Consider the following 19,407-nt stretch of genomic DNA (forward strand, 5'->3'; position numbering starts at 1 on the left):
TTTCATATCCATAAAGAAGGAAGATATCTATTCATTCTTCCATGGAACGCTGAATGTGCCCACCCAGTCCTCAACTTCTTGTCGCAACTGTACAATCTCGGAAATATCTTCTCCACTGCCAATATATTCTGTAAACGCCTTCAGGCTTCCAGGATTCTTGCGTCCCTTAACTTCCGCACTTTCCTTGGCCGCTTTATCGAGTTTTTGTGTGATTGTGACTGCACGGTCAACGATATCGCCAACTCGTCGGAAATCTTCAGGCTGGAAACCGCGGGATGTCATGGCGGGAGTTCCGAGACGGAGACCACCGGGTTTGAGTGCGGATTTGTCGCCTGGGACGGTATTCTTGTTTGCGGCAACACCGCAGAGTTCGAGGACTCGCTCGACGCGTGCTCCGTCTACGCCACGGTTCTTGAGATCGACAAGTACCAAATGGTTGTCTGTGCCACCAGAGACAATATTGTATCCCAATCCACCTTCATTGACTGAGTTGCCCAGTCGGTCAGACAGAGCTTTGGCGTTTTCAAGTACAGTGAGTTGATAGTCGCGGAATTCCTTGGTCTGAGCTTGTCCTAGAGCAACCGCAAGAGCAGTGATGGTGTGGTTGTGGGGACCACCCTGATGTCCAGGAAAGACTGAGGCGTTGATAGGACCCTCAAGATCGTACAATTCCTTGTTACCCTTCTTATCAGTGCGGCGAACGCCCTTTCGGTAGAAGATCATAGCACCACGAGGACCGCGCAGTGACTTGTGTGTTGTCGTCGTGACTACATCCGAGTATTGGAAGGGAGAGGGGATGACATCGGCAGCAACAAGGCCCGATATATGAGCCATATCACTTAGTAGGTATGCACCAATCGACTCGGTAATTTTGCGCATTCGAGCATAGTCGATCAGCCTGCTGTAAGCAGATGTTCCTGCAACGATCAGTTTGGGGCGGTATATATTGGCCAATTCTTCCAATTGGTCGTAGTTGATCAGACCGGTGGACTCGTCAAGACGATAAGGAAGGGTTTCAAAATATTTGGAGATAAACGAGATTTTCTTGTTGGGTATCTGGTAGCCATGAGACAAATGTCCACCGTGAGGCAGGTCGAGGCCCATGAGACGGTCATGAGTGTTGAGTAGAGCTGAGTAGGCGTACAAGTTTGCGGGTGATCCCGAGAGAGCTGTTTAACACTGTCAATTATGCATTCTTTTGTCAAATGACGTGTATCACCAACCTTGCACATTTACACCCCATTCTTCAGGATCTAACCTAAAAGTCTCCAAAGCACGTTTCTGACATAGAGATTCGGCCTCGTCGATAAACTCGTTGCCGCCGTAATATCTAGCTCCGGGGTATCCTTCGGAATATTTGTCTAAGACCAATATGTTAGAACATAGTACTTGAATGCTATTGCAGTAACCCACTTTGCATCACACTGCCGAGTGCATCGAGAACGGCTTGGGAGGTGAAGTTTTCAGATGGAATCAAGTTGATGAAATGTTTCTGTCTTCGTTTTTCCTGTTTTTATGCCATCGTAAGCAATTTCCTGACCTTGCTTATGCTTCAATATAACGCACTCTCTGTAAAATGGCAAATATCGTCGGATCGGCTTCTTCGAGGTGTGTGGAGAGCAACTGCGGGGATCACGTACGTCAGTAAGCAAGTCGACAGAGTTGAGTTACAAGGAGAGAATGCTTATTGCAAACCTTTTGTTGGCTATCTTGATTAGCATCAGATACATTGCGTTTCTGCGAGACCGCTTGCGAGGGGTGGATGCTCGCAGCTCTGTGAGAACGACATAGCGTCGGGGTCGTAGCTCTGAATGAGCTTCCGTTCGTCACCAACAGCTTCGATACCTGGCGGCTGCAACGGTTGAAAGACATTGTGTATTGTCGAAGCAACTGCCGATGGTAACACAGCTTAGATCAATCCCAGTACGAGCAATGGGTACTTTATGTTAAAGAAGTCATGCGATTATCCGCGGAGAGTACCATGAGATAAGGCCTGCCTTGTAGCCTGAGGCATTCCAACCTGAGCGTATTCCGCGGAAAATCTCCGGAAAAACTCACGGACCGCAGAAGCTGTTCCTGATTTGGTTAGTGCATCGGCCCGCACAAGAAAGCGTCTTCTTTCGCTCTCCGAAATTCCTCTTCTTCTTCTTCTTCTTCTCTTCAACACAACTAAATCCAAGATGAAGAGACGGCCTTTTCGGCAATTGCAGCTCTCACAACCACGGCCTTCTCTTTACCGAGTAGTGCTGTCAAGTGGGCGATGCTGACATGTCCCGGGCCTAACGCACCATCCTATTAGGGACAATTTGAGACTATCCGATTGGAAAGTTGTGTTATTTCTACGCGAATGCCTTGACGGCATCTATATTCAATCATCAAATAAAAGGCTATACATATTTACTATTGACATATACAATATCTTCTCCATGATACTCATTCATAAACCCGGCCAATCTATACGTGTCAGCATATGCCTTTCAACAAGAGAAATCAACTCACCAAAAACAGTCCGCTCATCGGCTCTCTTCGAAACAGTCACAGCATCTCCAACTCGCACCTTGGCCACCACATCTTCCCTCAAAAACCCATACCGGCCAAAGACAGGCTTGTATTTGGCACCTTGATCGACGCGTCTATCCTTGTTCAGTTTCTTGTAGATAATCCCGTCATCCGCCTTGTGAAAATCGCCGGTCTCAAAGTCGACGTCCAACGAGCGACATCGAATGCAATTCGATGTTAATATAAGCTGTACTTCATCTGTAGCACTAGCCAGAGTTAACTCTGACCAAAAATCCTCTTCCCATGCACTCTCAGCACCACCGATGACAATATTTGGTCGAAATCTGGTAACTTCGACTTTTCCCTGGCCTGGTCGGCTGGCGACGTCCTTGACTGATTCTTCATTCACAACCATATACGAAGCACAATCGGCAAAGGTGAGAATCTCCTCATCCTTCACCTGCGTAGTCCCGGTTCCAAGACGAGGTACATAATTTGTCAATGTAGAAAGCCAACCACCTCCTTGAGCTGACTGGCGAACAATATTCGGATTCATTGATCCCAAGACTCTCCTCCGGTTCAGACCTGTATAGGCCAAGACAACGGGATATCCAAAACACTCGCTGAACCAGTCATTGTATTTCTTGTCCATGATATAACCCGTCATAGGACTTTGGTGCATCGTCACGTGGACTTTTTCTAATCCATCCACGTCTGGTTCCAGTGGTACCTCTAATGTTTTCCGGGGTTTATTCTCAGATACAGGTGGTTCTTGATATGTGACAATGATTTTTTTTTCTTGCTGCGTCTTGTCGTCATTATCATCAGGAAGAATGAGATCTGTTAGGAACAAGGACATTTGCGGGAAATGCGGGACATGCATATTTTTCAATGTCGGCTTGGATTTATTGCCCTCTGTTTCGATGCAGGTATCGTTCTTGTCATTTTCATTGGATATCATGACTTTCAACAGCATGAAACATCGGTCGTAGAGGATCCCATGACGAGTAATGGTGGCCTCTTTGAGTTTGGTGGGTTGGAGTGATTTGATGGGGTAGACGTATAACTATTCATATCAGTGATTGATCTAACTCCATGGAAACATTCTCAAATATACCTCGCTGATATACATTTCGATGATTTCAAAATCTCTTGACAATATCTCCAGAATGCAATTTGTACCGAGACAAAAGTCTATAAAGTAATTCCTGGAGGGCTGCTCGGATCAGAATGCCAGAAACGGGTAAAAAGAGACGCAAGCCCAGATATCTCCTGCAGCCAATTATATCTGGGAACCAGTATACTATAGAAGATACACAATTTTCCCCAGATAACTGGATGATAAGAATAGGAAGAAACAAATTTAAATAGCCCTTGCGCTCAGACTGATCCCGTCTGACTTCCCAAACCTACCATTGGAAATCGGTATTGATCGCTATGTTGATAATAAAGCTTATCCTGGCAACAACATATAGCAGTTTAGATGAAGCGCTGGACAACTCATGTGACCATTTTTTGTCTCTAACTGGTCTGCTACAAGCTTCCGTCTAGCAATATTCATATTTTGATCACCTGTCTACCAGTCAAGGGATTGGGTCAAGGGGAATCCCCCAGATCCAATTGCGAAACAACATTATCTATAATAAGACAGACATAGTACTTCTCCAGACAATCGATCTGGTGCTGGAGAAGCCTGGGAACCTACTAGGGTGCCTAGGATGTACGGACGCTACATGGACGTCTTCATAAGTGACGTTTGAAGATGTTTCCAAGGTTGATTATTAGAATTTGCCGCTGTTGTGGTTGTAGTTAGTATATATAAAGCAAGTCATCCTATAAAGCCCTCAATGAAAAGGGCTGTTCACAAAGGAAAGCTCACCAAGACTTTTCAAGTTTTGGTGCTATAGATTAACAGTTAAAGAATCATTTCTGCGCTGATACCTTGACCGCGAACGTCAGGAAACAATGAGCCATAACGAACCCAATCCGTTGCAGATAACATAAAGGAGAATATATATATACCTATCCTTTGGGTAGGAATTTTCAATAAGTCTTTGACTTCATCAGTAGTAGTAAAAGTAGTAGTAGTAGATTTGATATACCCACAATAGCTAGCCACAGTCTAAAGAGCCGCTATCCAGATCTATGCCTGCCCCAGCAGTAAAGTTGAAGTCTGTTGACAAGCTACAGTAATGAGTTGATTATTCGAGGAACGCCGTCATAAGCCTAATTATTAGCACAGCTCTAGAGATATTATACTCCCCTAGACTCATGTTGCTAAACTTCATGGAGCCACAATTCCAGGGAAAGTTATATCAAATGCAACCATCTAACTTATCTAGTTCCAAGGCTGTATTAGCATCATGGCCGCATGTCAGCATTTCTTTATATCCTAATGACTACCTAAGGTAATCATCGAAACATAGTGATAGGCAGTCTAATCTCTCCCCAACCCATCAATATTTTCTTCTTGACCTCCATCAACCAATGCCCCGGAATAATGTTCCAATGATCGCATTATGCCAGTAACATCCCCCCTACTATAAAGAAAAAAGTGCCAAGACTTTGGTTTTCGAACATCTGATATAAATATGTCGTATCCAGAAAGGGCTACCACAGCTCGGTGAAACCGAGCCGGCCGCGAGCGAATCGTCCGCTGTGTTGCGATTTCAAGAGAATGTGGTGGACGATTCTGAAGACCTGCTTCCGGGAATGGCGAGAAGCTGGTATTCTGATCAGCATCGTTGCTTGGATTAGGAACGCTCGGTTTGGTGGCTGAATCCTTGAAAGCTAAGCAATAATGGGTACGAAGTGCTCCTTCCGTCCTGTCAGGGAAGTGCTTTTTGACTTGAGGCCATGATAGTTTATCCTTTTCTACGAGCTTTTCTAAACGAGCATCCTCCTCTGGGGGTCCATATCTTCCTGTGTTTGGGTGATATTCCCGGGTCTGGCGCGCTCAAGGAACTATCTCGTTTTTTACGGCACGCTACTTCGGTAGTCTCGTCCTTCGAAAACGTGCCGGGTTGTCCTTCCTCTGCACTATCCATTCCATGACGATTGTGTTCTGGTTGTGAGTGAGCTCCTCGAAATAAGGTAGAGAGCCTTGGAAATAGTATTCTCTCATGGTCGCCAAGGTTAACCAAACACAATATTGAATCCAGTCTCGATAGGGGTGAATGGTAGCCATTTCTGCGATGGCGCTTGCTTATATCGCTAAGGTCTGATACTGGTTGGGCGTATAGTCGACTTGTACTGGGGTGAAATCGCGGTGAGATCCATTATCAAATGCTTATACCGAAGTTCGTACTAGCTCTTATTGGACTCTTAGCCCTAATCTTCGAGCGTGGCTGGGACGAAAGGAGATGAAAGATAGTGGATCTAATCAAGCTCTGCGCAGTAAATTGTCCGGGCGAATCATATGTCGAAGCAATAAGCTGGAAAGCTTGTCAATAATAGTGCTGCTTTATGTTTAGTTTAGTGATCAACTACTTAGTCTTTATCGTAGTGTATACGAGCCCGCTGTCGGCTTATCCCAATTAGTTAATTTGAAGCGAGTAGCTGGAACCTAGACAGATTTAGGAACTGTCAGCAGACTGGAGAGCATTGAGCCATCATAAGCACTCAACCACATCCACGACGACGATAAATAGGAATGTAGGAAGATCCAAGGGCCCAGTTCTTTTATCTTCAGCTATATCCGTCAACATGCCCATTCAAACAGGTGCAAGTGCAGCAGCCAACGGCGCCCGCGGGGCCAAAGAGGAGATCCCAGTACGCCATGCCACCAGAGCCTGGAAAGATGCTAATGCAATAGCAACAGACCCTTTCTCGATGCGTCAATCCGGACGGAATCTCCTTGCCAGCCATCTGGTATTTCCCCATCAGCGCCGTCTCATTCCCGGTATGTTCCTATTGCTATGACCAACACATCCAATCCACTCCCCACGCAGGCCTTTTCGAAGCTGCCTGGGTAGACGGGAATTTCAGCTTAAACTGTCAATGGAATACTCCGCGGGTGATGTCGCATCTGGCCGCCGATGACTGAGACGCGATTAACGCCTTCATGGTCGAGCGAGTCAAAATCCCAGCCTGCAAAGGCCCAGCAGGTCACACCGGGCTTGATGGCTCCCGGTGGTATGGGATGATCGGCGCGTGGGAGATCCAGGGCTTCGTGATATGTGATGCGTGCTATCACGATCTGGTGGCGTGGAGTCAGCTCAGGAGATACTTCACCACGACGCCGACGATCAAGTCGGACGAGGGATCATGGACGTGCGATGCGGCGGTGCCGCTAATAAAGGAAGGACTCCGTCGGGCGACCACGTCACCCAACCTCTGGGATGACCTGCACCTCCTTTTCAGAAGACGGATGGAGTATTCCTCTTGTATGGAGATGAAGAACCTCCAGGCTCGCTCGACACATTGGTACGGCTCTAAGGCGGTCCCCGACCTGATTGTGTGCACGACATGCTACCTGGACCACTTCGTGTTGGACCACGCCAGGTCGTGGGAGCTCCTCTCCCTCACGGCAGAGAAGCAACAGCAGCAACTCGATTGTGCGATGCATACAGTTCAAATATATTCCGCTTGGGTTGCCTGTAAACGAGTCAGCATCGCTGAAAATACCGACGAGTACGACGGCTTCGAGGATCTGGCCAGAATAATCCTCAAGTCCCCTCCCTGCAGTACAGAGGACATGCGCAACGCCACCTGGTACACCCCACAGGATTGCACCGGCGATGCATTCGCCATCTGCAAACGGTGCGTCCTAGCGTTCATGGTCGGTCCCGGGTTCGCCACGGAGTTCAAAGAAGTCAACTTCCGGCGTAATGGCAACTGGGTCTGCGATTTGAACCCTGCAACGCCACGGTTCCTTAAGTATCTCGCAAAATACGAGGCCGCCGTGAAGCGAGAAAACTTCTCCATCTTCTCCGAATTTGTGTCGGAGTATGCACCATTGCCCGATTGTCCGATGTAGAAATCAACAGACAATCAGAGCGCAGGGCTAAATGGATAAGGATTCTCTACTTACTGTTTTGACCTCACATTGCATTCATCCTAGTGGGCCATCCGCTGTGATGCTGGACGTACGCCGACGTTTACAGGCGGCTGTTGACAGTTATTAATAGGGAGCCAGTCTTTTCTACAATTTGTGTTGGCAATACATGCAGGGGTATCGGCGAGCCGCCGGTTTGTACATGCAGGCCCTCTGTATCCATTAAGAGACTGATAGGAGTTAAGACTCGGTGCACTTCTTCGTACTCTCCTCGGATTAAACAATTTGACGACTCTCCCATCCACTACCACGGTATTCGATCGTATCAGCAAACAGAATCAATAGTACTGGAAACCCGAAGAATGGCGGATTACAAAGAGTAAGGCCGTTCCGGATGGATTAGCATGGTCCCTATCACTGATGCCGAGATTTTAGGATCATTCATTCATCACACTTCACATTTCTAGTTGGCGAGGACCAGACTCCCTTGACAATCTACACAGCAGTTGTGCAAAATAATTCAGATCCGTTGTACGCTCTTATCAGCAATGGTCATATGAAGGAGTCTAATACTGGAAATGCGGCTCTTGAGGATGTGGAAGTAGAGACTTTTATGGGCTTCTGCGAATATGCGTATACCGGTGCCTATGTTACTCCTGACCGTACTTTATCTCAAGATGATGAAGGTCGACATTTGGGTCAGTCAGTTGATGAGAGCGAAAGAGCCGGGTTTCAATCACTTTGCTTGCCACGCACAGCATGGACCCCTTCCTGACGCCGAAACAACCACAGTGGCTGACACAGACCCTTGGGATTCACTTATTGTTCGGAAGGGAAAATAAAAAGAAACAGAGGAATCTGTTGAGTCCAGAAGCCAGCGATGAACCTCCACCGGCCCAGGTTACTCTTATATAAGCGGCTCTAGGAAGAGTTTCGTCTCTGAAATTTCGCAGTGAGCCAGCATCGTCCTCACCGGATCCCAATGGTCTCTTCCATGCGAAACTATATGTTTTCGCAACAAAATACCTTATCGAACCCTTACGCAAACAATGCCTGATCTTTATTCACCGAGACCTCTGTAGCTTCTCACTGAAACGTGAGAGCACGCCCGTTATTCTTGACTTGCTGGACTTCACCTACGCGCACTCTGGGCGAGGTGAGCCTGGTGGAAAATCTCTACTTCGCGATTTGGTCATTCACTATGCCGCTCGTGAGGCACGGACCCTCGCCGACGATCTGGATGTCTCTGCCCTCGTTGACTGAAGCACAGTGCTGCATGCAGTGGGGTCAAGTGAGGCACCGAGTTCTTTCATTTTTTTCAACCGTCTCAGCGTCGTCGTTGTTGGTTCGAGCGAGAGAAAGAAAATTGCGAAGGTAGAACTTCATAGCCTATTGGGTAGACCGCTGTCTCCGCCCTCTGAATACCCTGTTCTGCTCCTCCCTTTCACGCCATTTGGTTCTCGATTCCTCACGCAGCTGTTGTGGCATTTTGCCGCTTGCATTCACTTGTTCCGTCAAGCTGTTGCTGTAAATCTTTGCTTTCCTTTAGGACTGCAATCATATCGTCTTGCGCCTTGAATCGATCTGCTAGTGCCAATCTTTTGCAGGCTCCCCCTTTATGATCTTCTAGGAGGAGGAACCATCCTCCCATTACCTCGTGTAATGGTGTATTGCCCTTGGAATTTATAGCTGTCACATCGGCCCCTTTGCTGAGTAAATATCGTACTGTTTCGGTCTGTGGATGGGCCCGAACTATGATATGAAGAGCAGTATTGCCATCCAAGTTAGTACGGCCTATGTCGGTGCCGTGCATAAGCAAAAGATCAATCATGGTGAGGTCAATGGGTACACCGGACAAAGAAGGAGAAGCTAAGATATGTAGCACTGTTTGCCCCTGGGATTTCGCAAGATTTGCATCTGCCTTGTTATCAAACAAAAATTTGATCACAGCGTAAGAATGTCCGGCACCACATTTAACATGGGATGCCGTGGCGTAATGTAAAGGCGTAGCACCTTCTTTATCCTGGGCGTTGATTGAATCGGGATTGACCTCTAAGAGCAGCTTGAATGTATCAATGATATGTTCCTGGGGCTCTGTTTCCGGGACTATATCCTCAATATAGGGGTCTTGGCCTACGGTGGCCCAGCGAACAGGAAGTCGATTCCCTACTATCGGATGCCAATACTAATTCCCTTCCCCGATACCCGTCGTAACCACTATCACGATTCATCCATCCAGAAAATTTGTTTTTAGCTAAAGAAGCTGCAGCATGCAATGGTGCTGTATCGCCAAATGGGTCAGTGTCGTTGACCGATCCTAATGGAGGTTTGCGATCCATCAAGAAACACGCCGTCTCTGGGTTGGCCCCGAAACATGCAGTATTCAGCAAGTAGAATCTTCGCTTGTTGGGTTCCTCTGTCGGTTTAGGTTCTCTACCGGGAGGATTAGGAAGTATAGGGTTGGGCGTTGTAATGATCAAGAAGTATGCTAAGTGCTTCCGTGCTTCCGTGAAGCGCAGCAAGGTAGAACGGGGTTCCCACCAATAGGCCTCTTTAGGGAATAGGGGGCCTCTAGGTTTTATTTCAATATATTTCTTCAGAGTGGCGACGTCGTTGAGACTGACGATAGGCCCGAGAAGTGCATCGTAGTAGGTTTCGTAAATGATGTTGCCGTCTGGATCTCGTAGTCCAGATACCACAACGTCGTCTCCGAGTTCCGATTGTAAGTGTAAAAGCCTTCGTACACCATTACGGTATCTGCTTGTTCCTTATAGATGTCGAATTATCCTTTTGTTGAGGTTTTGTGCGAGAGCACCAAAAGCTGTGATGAAAGTAAAAAAGAGGGGATAATGAACTGACAATTCACACCACCTCAGATACCTGCGCCGTATGGACAAATACAGCTGGCCTATTCTCCATACTGCTTATACATGCTTTTCCACAACCTGCCACTATCCTCAATGATTCGAGTCATAAGTGCGAGAATCATATGGCTGCTCTATACTGCTTGCAAGCTCTGGCTGACTTGGGAGGCTGGCAATATCGTTGAATGCATCTTCTTGGAAAATTTCCTGTAATAACGGAACAACTTCCAGAGCACTTACCAGACGGTAACATAGATCCTAGTATATATGCTCATAGCAATCCTTATTCGCTGGCCAGAACCATGGAAGATTCGCGGGGACATCCATTGCGAACCGCCAAAAGGATCCTGATTGACTGCCAACCATGGGACCGAGTGAATAACAAAGTCCGACAGAGAGCGTCCTACCTACCGATACTCATGTTGATATTCGTGTTATGAGGAAGAAGAGGAGAAGGGAAAGTTGATGACGCAGGTACTGCACCGCCACATTACCAGATCATTGGCTGAATAAGTTAGTTAACATAACTAGACTGCGCCTCATTACATAATCCATATTTGTCGTCTTAACTAAGTTAGTTACGTAGAATATCCACTCAAGAGATTCGAAGAATCCTGAATGAACGGTTAGTCAGTTACTCAGGATGATAAATCACTCTCTTCAGCTGAGATCTGACTTGGTGGTTGAAACTTGAAACTAGTTCATGTTTTGTTGCCTCACCAGGCACACACCCCACACTGCTCTCCGATACATCATCACGTCACTTGGATCGGCTTCTGATTTCTTTTCTTTTTCCTTTTCTAGATACCTCAGCGAAAAGTCACTTTCATCGGATACATCATTCAGAATTATACCTTACGCCCTGTGAAAGTCTTGGAATCTGGTCCCTCGCCTGGTCCGTCTGATCACCAACAGTCACGGGTCCCTCTCCCCTCAGTGGCCCGAATTTGCCGACTCGACACCTTAGGTTGCAGCGATTCTTCCGCGCACTTCCACATTCGCCTCATCAGTTACGGACATCTGGAATACAGCAAGAATCCGGTATACGAGGTCGCTCAGTGGTTGGCAGCTTTTGCTGCATCAATACAAATACAAAATGGAAAACAACACACCGCTACGGCGGAAAGATACGACAAAAGGCCCGCCTCTAAGAGTGTTGTCGTTAGGTGCGAACCTATACTTTATTCTCTGACTCTTACTGCATTGATAGTTATCAAAACTAACTCTTGCGTTTGTAGACGGTGGTGGCGTACGGGGTTACTCTATGCTTATTTTGCTACAAGAGTTGATGTACCGAACCTATGTCGAATGTGAAGGACATGCGCCGCGGCGAGACCAAATCCCGAAACCATGCGACTATTTCGATCTGATTGTCGGTACAGGAACCGGTGGATTGATTGCTATCATGCTGGGCCGACTGCGACTAGATTTGGAAACGTGTAAAGAGGTATACGTTCGCATGACTAAGAAAGTTTTCGAAACCGATAAGACGATAGCGGGGATACCCTATCGGTCGACGCTTTTTAAGGCATCAAGGCTTGAAGAGGCTATTAGGCAATGTGTTCGTCAGCATACAGTCTATGAATCGGAAGGAAATGACAGTACTCTCGAGCTTGCAAGTCCGATGCAGGGTGTGCCTCAGCGCAGTCTGAGTCGCTCAAGCTTCAGCTCGACCAATACGTCACGCGCGCCACCGTCACCAACAAGTCAAAGGAATTCGATTTCTTTCGCTGGATACGGGTTTAGATTTGGGAATCCAGACGCCGCCCTCTATGACAATCGAGAGTTCCGCACCAAAACGTAAGTCGTTCCTCCTAGACATTGAGAATTTTTATTGATGCGATCCCAGTGCTGTGACCGCCGTGTACAAAGGCTCAAGACCAGGCACGCCGCCAGTTTTGCTACGCTCCTATGATTCCAGAAGAGAGCCGCCTCCCGAATTCGAATGCACGATCTGGCAGGCCGGTCGCGCTACTTCAGCCACAGGTCTCGCTTTCAAACCTATTCAAATCGGTCAATATGTGTTCATTGACGAAGGTGCTGGCACATTCAACCCCGCTCCTCAAGCCCTTGACGAAGCCGTTGTAAATGAGTGGCCCGGCCGAGAACTCGGTGTCTTTGTCAGTGTTGGCACTGGAAAGCGCCCATCGGGAACAAACCATCAGCAACATGAGTGGTGGGAAGGATTTTTTGGTGACGCTCTAGGAACCTTTGCCGAAGCTCGACGACGACTTATTTCGAAAATCGAGGGGTGTGAGGATATCCATCAGAAGATGCTTTCGGAACATCTGGCAAAGCGTAACGTGAAGAAAGAGAACTATTACCGATTGAACGTCGAAGTTGGGGTTGGTGAATTTGGGATGAACGAATGGAATCGTCTTGTTGATATCAGCACAAACACACGTCGATACCTCTCAAAACCGGATGTACAGCAAATGACATTGGATGCTGCATCGAAGTTGGCAAGGATTGAAAGGATGCATCGCCGTCTAGCATCGCGCTCGGGAGCAGGGTCTACGTTGGCTGATCCGCAACAGTCAGCGCCTCCCGCTTCGGTCGTTGTGGCCCCTCCTCCGCCTTCTAACCCCATGGCGATTGAACTGCCCGCGGACGAGATTCCTGCAGGACATCGAATGAATATCCCCGCCAATACCCCTCCTCGGGTATTGGATGAGAAGATTGTTATCATGGGTCCCGATGATTTAGAACACCAGAACCACCTCGTATCGCCCACGGATGTGAATGCTCCACGCCGATCTGGTGAGCACCTACCCAGCGCGTCCTCTGGCTCACCGCGGCGTAGTGGCGAATTGGAACAGAGCCATGTACCTCCGCCACTCCCACCAAAAACGCCGATTCCGTATCCTGATGACGGGGGCAGTACTGGAATTACAATGCCTCTTCCTGGAGCACCCCCTCGACCTTTACAGGCTCCTGTGGGAGGATACCGGCCGCCGTATCCAGTCGACGGGCCTCCAGTGGTTGATAAGTTACGGAAGCCGACGTATAACGTGCGATGATCTACGCCGTATGAACTTCGATAAGATGCCTATTTCTTTAACTCGTGTATAATGTCTGCTACGACCTGATGATTTTGGTCAGTGACTTTATGAACTTTTTCCTGCTTACTGCCTCATAAACTGCATTTGTGATACCACAGGTTGTTATGATGGTGTTGGTGTTTTGAGGCTGCACATTTTCCAATGTATCTAGATAATGATAACAGGGTATACGAAGGTCCAACCCATTCTCATTAAAGCTTAGAGCCAGTCATCGGATCAACGAGTCCAGATTCTGACCGATGTGCCTTACATAGAAATCGGATACGAATCACAATCACCATCGGAAATTAAAATGTTGATCCCTCTCATTGGTCAGACCCATCGAGGCTGTATAACGACTTAACCAGAAATGGTAAAGCGTGCAGGAGAAATGTGGCTGGGAAACTCAAAGAAGGAAAAGATCGCACAAGCCACGTGAATATTCAACCAATCAGCAAAAATCGGCGACATCAGACGCCGTAAACCAGCCAATCAGTGATTGACCCAAGGCGGGAACAGTGGATCCATAGACCCAAATATAGTCTAGCGGAGATGTAATGTTCCTTATATCGCTGAATCATCACCACAGGAACATGTCTAGACTTTGGGGAAGTTAAGGTGGTTGGCAGTAAAAGCTACGTAAGGCTTAACTTAAGGGGGATCAATTAATAAATCGATCTTCTTGATTCCTCTTTGATCTGAACATCCTACTAACGAGTTACTCCGTACGAACTGTTCATGCAGTCGGTATACGAGTCAAGTTACAGAATCGACACCTGATTGCCTGAGCACGACGTCGTACGTACAGGTACAGCCTCTCGGCGTCTTAACGATCTGACACACTCTGTTTCACTTCTTCTCTCCACGAACAATTCTCACCCATTTATCCTCTCCGCGGAACAACTTGCTATAACTTCTTTTTCAATCGGTTGATTCAGTTCTTCGCCTCCTTACGCTCGGCATATTTCGTCTCATCGTCCCAAACAGAACCTGCGACTTTGACTATTCGTCAGCTGTTACAGCCAATTGTCTAGATACGAACGATTTCTTCCCCACTGTACGACTGCGGCCGAAGTATCACCTTTACCATCCACTTATCGATAATCCAGCATATCGACTTGAAGTTGAACAGAAAAGAAGGAAAGAGCGCTGTATATTCAGTCAACTTGCTCTGTGATTTCAGTCATCGCATCGCTTTGGATTGTCTCCCGGTCTATCTGATCTGCACGTATAGCCGCCCGGAACCTGCCTTGCAGGTGGTAGATGTGACAGGTCTCGACGAAGAACATATGGGTTAAGGATACACAGGATACTTTTAAACTGATCGCTGTCGATTCCCTTTTTTTACAATATTTTTTGAATTTGTCAATATCGCTGGCGATACGTCTATAGCCCTCAACTTTGCAACGGCTCCCACTCGAATTTATCCAACCGCCGGTAGTGGCCGCACTCCGCTGTCATGGATATGACAGCAGCGGCTATAGACCAGGCCCAGGTCTTGTACGCTCGCACCGAATCCTCGTCCTCCCAGCCTCCAGTATACAAGGCGATCGGTATCACACTTGCTATCGCCTCGGGATTTTTCATCGGTGTGTCGTTCGTTATCAAAAAGGTTGGCCTGCTGAAAGCCAATGTCAAATACAATGAGGAAGCAGGCGAGGGATATGGATATCTAAAGAACCTCTGGTGGTGGCTTGGAATGACTCTGATGATTATCGGCGAAACTTGCAATTTCGTCGCCTACTGTTTCGTCGATGCTATCCTCGTCACTCCCATGGGAGCCTTGTCCGTCGTTGTAACTACAGTATTATCTGCGATTTTCCTGAAAGAACGGTTGAGTTTCGTTGGCAAGATAGGTTGCTTCAATTGTATCGTTGGTGCAACCATCATCGCATTGAACGCCCCTGAGCAAGCCTCAGTCACCGATATCCAGGGAATGCAGCATTTTGTTATTGCCCCAGGATTCTTGACGTATGCTGGAGTAATTATAGTGGGCTGCTTATTTGTGGCATTGTGGGCTGGTCCCCGCTACGGAAAAAAGAGCATGTTTGTCTATATCACGGTGTGCAGTTTGATCGGTGGTCTCAGTGTGGTTGCAACCCAGGGGTTGGGAGCTTCGATTCTGGCACAGATTCGAGGAGAATCGCAATTCAAACACTGGTTTTTATATGTGCTGCTTGTTTTTGTCATTGTTTCGCTATTGACCGAGATTGTCTATCTTAATGTGAGTACCTGTCTTCATTTTACGGGAAATATACTAATCATGATTGTAGAAAGCTTTGAATATTTTCAACGCCGCCCTCGTCACTCCTACCTACTATGTCATGTTCACCAGTTCGACTATTGCCACGTCGGCTGTGCTGTTCCAAGGATTCTCTGGTTCTGCAATGGCTATAGTGACTATGGTAATGGGCTTTTTGACCATTTGTTCGGGCGTGGTCTTGCTGCAGTTGTCTAAATCTGCGAAGGATGTTCCCGATGCAGCCGTCTTTAAAGGAGATCTGGATCAGATCAGAGAAGTCGGCGAGCAAGAAGCGTCTGAAATTGAACCAAAGGCAGATGCCATCCGAGGAGCAGCAGCAATCATTCGCCGAATTTCCGTTTCTAGGCAAAAGATGGAAGAGGAAGAGGCAAAGCGATACTTCAGAGAGAAACACGAGGACCAGTTAAGCGAACCAGCCGAGAACGAAATCGTGGAATGGGACGGACTTAGACGGCGGAAGACGGTTATTGGAGACCATCCAGTCATGACACCTAGATCTAACCGCTCTGTTCGAACACCTCATCCGCCTTTGGGCATGTCTCGATTTCCTACTGAAGAAGAAAGGACGCCTCCTCGCACGCCTAGTGGTAACCACTCTTTTTTGAGCGACGTTCGTAGTCGGGCATCTACCATCCTACATACTCCTCTTCACTGGCGACAGTTGCATGATGACGAACCGCAGACTTCTGTACATCCAGTGGCGTTGACGGAAATCGCTCTTAACAAAAAGAACAAACATGTTGACACTGCTTATCATGGCAATGATGGACATTTGGAACCACCTTTCCAACCTCACACTGGCCGAGAACGCAGCAACACTCCCAGGTCGATAGTCTGGGCAGATGAGCGGCCAGATTCATCGCCAACTCGATCACCAGTTCGAAATAGTCACCTCGCACCTGAACCAACACAGTATGCACGACGGCAATTCTCGTTTACGACATTGTTTGGACGTAAGAAGTCGAATGAGAATGTGCCGCATTCTCCAGTCAGTCCTGGACGTGGGATTTTGCGAAATGCAACGCCGAAAGGACCGGGTTTGTCAGATTATCGGCGTGCAGTGAAAGCTGCTACCGAGGAAGAGCGATTGGGACTCGTCAAGGGAGATCCGCAATCATCAAATATGGAGCACGATAACGACGACGAAGATGATCTGGAAAGTATTGATGAGAAAATAATCCGTTCATCGTCACCGGAGATGTTTGATTCCGCTATAGATCAGGCTTTGGAAGACGTCAAGAGGCAGTATAACGCTGCCCGACCCCACCAAGTCTCGACATCATCGTCAATATCAACAACGATTTTCCCAGCATACGAAGATACACATCACTATTATGAACAACACGGCCACGGTCCTCAGTCTGGACAATTTGGTGGCTATCACACAATCCGTCGAATCTCGTCACCACCTCCCCCTTCTCTCCCCACTACACACGAGAATACCGGACCATCGTCCGTTTCATCCGGTAAAATGAGGATGAACGACCCCCTCCCTCCAATCCCAGACATAACCAGTCCAATCCAAGACCCAAGCTCAGAATACGTCCACGTCCCGGTCCCGATGCGGGACAACCCACCACCCGCTTATTCACCCGAAAGCGGTCGTCGCGCAGACAACGACGATAATGACTTCAACCCCGCCGAATTCGGAGTGGTATCTTTACCTTCATCATCAACAACTTCCCCACCATCGCCGTCCGCCAGTCGGGGGTATAGGGATAGTTATCGACGACCTGGACATAACCACACGGCTGGTAGTAACAGTGATAGTCGAAATATCACGGGTGAACGAAGAAGTCCACGAAGTAACAGCGATAGTAGCACGAGTAGTGGTGCAAGCAATGATGCTGGAACGCAACGATTAGTTCGCGATGGGGCATTTATTTAGTTATGATGACGATGGCATATAGAGTTTGATGATCATGTACATATACCCTGAATGTGATTTTATAAATTTACGGCATTGATGATGAGTTGTACGAATCAACTCATCTCATCCATAGATTTAGTCGTAGTAGTAGACCTGTTAAACGTATCATACACACTCTTCTGTCCAGCCGGTACTCCCACTCGAGTAAAATTTCCTAGTCTACTCATAGATGAAAATGTAGATGGCGAAAACCTAGCTTCAGGTAACTTCTTCCCCGCTTTGATACTCTCAATAACCCTACCACCAAATCAGCATCATCCATATAAATAGGAGAATTAAGGGAACGAACCATTCAACATTAACGTACTTTACCCCCCTCCCAAACCCGCTCGTTTTTGCTACAATCTCCTTTTGCAGTTTTGATGATGCTAGTAATCTGCCAGTTTTCCTTCCGGCAGTACCAGCACTAGACATATTGCTGGTAGCAGACGAGCCTAGAATAACATGTGTAACTGACTTTCGAGCAAGATATAAAGAGATATTCCCCCCTTCCTCGGCGAGGAGATGTTTGAGCTTATGGTCTGATATTGTAGGATATGTGGATCCGTTGATGTAGAATGTTAGATGGGTGAATATTCCTTTCTCCTCTCTCACTTTCCTGTTCTTAGGGTCTGACTCGTCAGGCTCAAGAATGAGTTTTTCTTTTGTCGTTGTCGTTGTCGTTGTAGTCATTAAGGGCTGTAGTGGTGGTTTCGATATCCCACCCATATATCGCCTTATATCCCTCACACGTAATTCATTCCTCTTCGCTTCCTGCGCTGACATCCATTTCCATTCCCCTTCTCCTCCCCCTCCTCCTCCATCAGCTTTGGTTTCAGTCATATAACTCCCTCCCCCATCCCTCATCAACGATCCATCATCTCCATTGTTAGAAGCAAAGCGAAACTGTCTAGCCAATTTGTCTCTTCTCGTATCACGCCAGTCCGTCGTCCTCGAATACGGGTTTTCGGCGCGTTGGTGGCCTGTTGATGAGGAGTTCCAGGGGTCGAAGATATGTTTGTTTTTGGGTTTGGGGTTTGTTTCGCTTCTTTTTGCGGGAGGGTTCATTTTGATGATGTGTCTCGAGGGAAGTTTCGGGAATATTGTTAGTTGTAGGACCTTGAAGATTTGGATTGATTGAACGTGCCACTCTCAGTCATCTAATGTTTGTGCATCCGATGAATCCAAACAATGGATAATCCTGGCAACGTAATCGCAAGGATCCAAATCTTCTGTATATCGCAAACGCGACTAAACAATTCTCCATAAGGACATGATTCTAGAGAGGCCACTTGAAATTGAAGTTTAAGAAGGGATCATGTCCCGAACCAAAGTTTGAATGAAGAATGCGGTTCTGCCAAGACTTGAACCCTTATTGTTTCTGTTTTTCCTATCTGGGATACTCTACTTCACAATCTGACCTACAATCGTTTAATTAATTCAGGAGAGTGAATAAAGAATGGAGTTTTAGGTACTCGGTATCTTTATAACCTAGTACTAGCACATCTCGTCTCATCTTCACAATCATCACATCACGTCTTTCAAGATAAAACAGCAAAGAAAACACTCACACAATCAAGTCATCAAGTCCCAATGGAGAGAGACATCATAGGAAATTCGTATCATCATGGTCGTTAAAGTAAACAAGTCAGAGACTTGCCCAGAAAAGGAAAAGGAGAGAAAAGACAAACAAACGAAAATTTGACAATAGTAAATCCCATCGACATGATCAAGGCAGTATCGGTGAATACTCAGCGTTTTATCGTGTCACACATCCATCACCCAGACTTTCAATAAACTAACAGAAATAAAGCCGAAACTCTCAAAGAGAAAAC

The 19,407-nt window shown here is 47.1% G+C and overlaps 7 protein-coding genes across 7 annotated transcripts, besides 2 other annotated features; 3 read left to right on the forward strand and 4 right to left on the reverse strand.

Moving 5' to 3' along the window:
* Positions 1-27: 27 nt before the first annotated feature.
* On the reverse strand, positions 28-1,872 carry TSTA_090550 (cytosolic hydroxymethyltransferase, putative; the record flags this gene model as incomplete). The annotated part of the gene is made up of 5 exons (XM_002478734.1): positions 28-1,169; positions 1,224-1,361; positions 1,414-1,507; positions 1,567-1,623; positions 1,696-1,872. The coding sequence occupies 5 exons, from the start codon at positions 1,870-1,872 to the stop codon at positions 28-30; spliced, it is 1,608 nt and encodes a 535-aa protein (XP_002478779.1).
* Positions 1,873-2,133: 261 nt separating this feature from the next.
* Positions 2,134-2,158: a microsatellite.
* Positions 2,159-2,169: 11 nt separating this feature from the next.
* Positions 2,170-3,631, reverse strand: TSTA_090560 (MOSC domain protein; the record flags this gene model as incomplete). Its single annotated transcript, XM_002478735.1, has 3 exons — positions 2,170-2,279; positions 2,500-3,565; positions 3,617-3,631. The coding sequence occupies 3 exons, from the start codon at positions 3,629-3,631 to the stop codon at positions 2,170-2,172; spliced, it is 1,191 nt and encodes a 396-aa protein (XP_002478780.1).
* A 933-nt stretch (positions 3,632-4,564) lies between these two features.
* Positions 4,565-4,590: a microsatellite.
* Positions 4,591-6,562: 1,972 nt separating this feature from the next.
* On the forward strand, positions 6,563-8,758 carry TSTA_090570 (uncharacterized protein; the record flags this gene model as incomplete). The annotated part of the gene is made up of 4 exons (XM_002478736.1): positions 6,563-7,466; positions 7,841-7,874; positions 7,931-8,197; positions 8,449-8,758. 4 exons carry the CDS (start codon positions 6,563-6,565, stop codon positions 8,756-8,758), a joined length of 1,515 nt encoding a protein of 504 aa, XP_002478781.1.
* A 205-nt stretch (positions 8,759-8,963) lies between these two features.
* TSTA_090580 (ankyrin repeat-containing protein, putative) lies at positions 8,964-10,414 on the reverse strand (the record flags this gene model as incomplete). The annotated part of the gene is made up of 3 exons (XM_002478737.1): positions 8,964-9,601; positions 9,666-10,252; positions 10,362-10,414. The coding sequence occupies 3 exons, from the start codon at positions 10,412-10,414 to the stop codon at positions 8,964-8,966; spliced, it is 1,278 nt and encodes a 425-aa protein (XP_002478782.1).
* A 1,041-nt stretch (positions 10,415-11,455) lies between these two features.
* Positions 11,456-13,379, forward strand: TSTA_090590 (Patatin-like serine hydrolase, putative; the record flags this gene model as incomplete). The annotated part of the gene is made up of 3 exons (XM_002478738.1): positions 11,456-11,525; positions 11,598-12,159; positions 12,209-13,379. The coding sequence occupies 3 exons, from the start codon at positions 11,456-11,458 to the stop codon at positions 13,377-13,379; spliced, it is 1,803 nt and encodes a 600-aa protein (XP_002478783.1).
* Positions 13,380-14,859: 1,480 nt separating this feature from the next.
* TSTA_090600 (DUF803 domain membrane protein) lies at positions 14,860-17,551 on the forward strand (the record flags this gene model as incomplete). The annotated part of the gene is made up of 2 exons (XM_002478739.1): positions 14,860-15,624; positions 15,674-17,551. The coding sequence occupies 2 exons, from the start codon at positions 14,860-14,862 to the stop codon at positions 17,549-17,551; spliced, it is 2,643 nt and encodes an 880-aa protein (XP_002478784.1).
* Positions 17,552-17,646: 95 nt separating this feature from the next.
* Positions 17,647-18,640, reverse strand: TSTA_090610 (uncharacterized protein; the record flags this gene model as incomplete). Its single annotated transcript, XM_002478740.1, has 2 exons — positions 17,647-17,830; positions 17,883-18,640. 2 exons carry the CDS (start codon positions 18,638-18,640, stop codon positions 17,647-17,649), a joined length of 942 nt encoding a protein of 313 aa, XP_002478785.1.
* Between the last annotated feature and the right edge of the window lie 767 nt (positions 18,641-19,407).

Source organism: Talaromyces stipitatus, genomic scaffold (assembly GCF_000003125.1).
Source record: "Talaromyces stipitatus ATCC 10500 scf_1105507295527 genomic scaffold, whole genome shotgun sequence".
In the NCBI taxonomy this organism is placed as follows: Eukaryota; Fungi; Ascomycota; class Eurotiomycetes; order Eurotiales; family Trichocomaceae; genus Talaromyces; species Talaromyces stipitatus.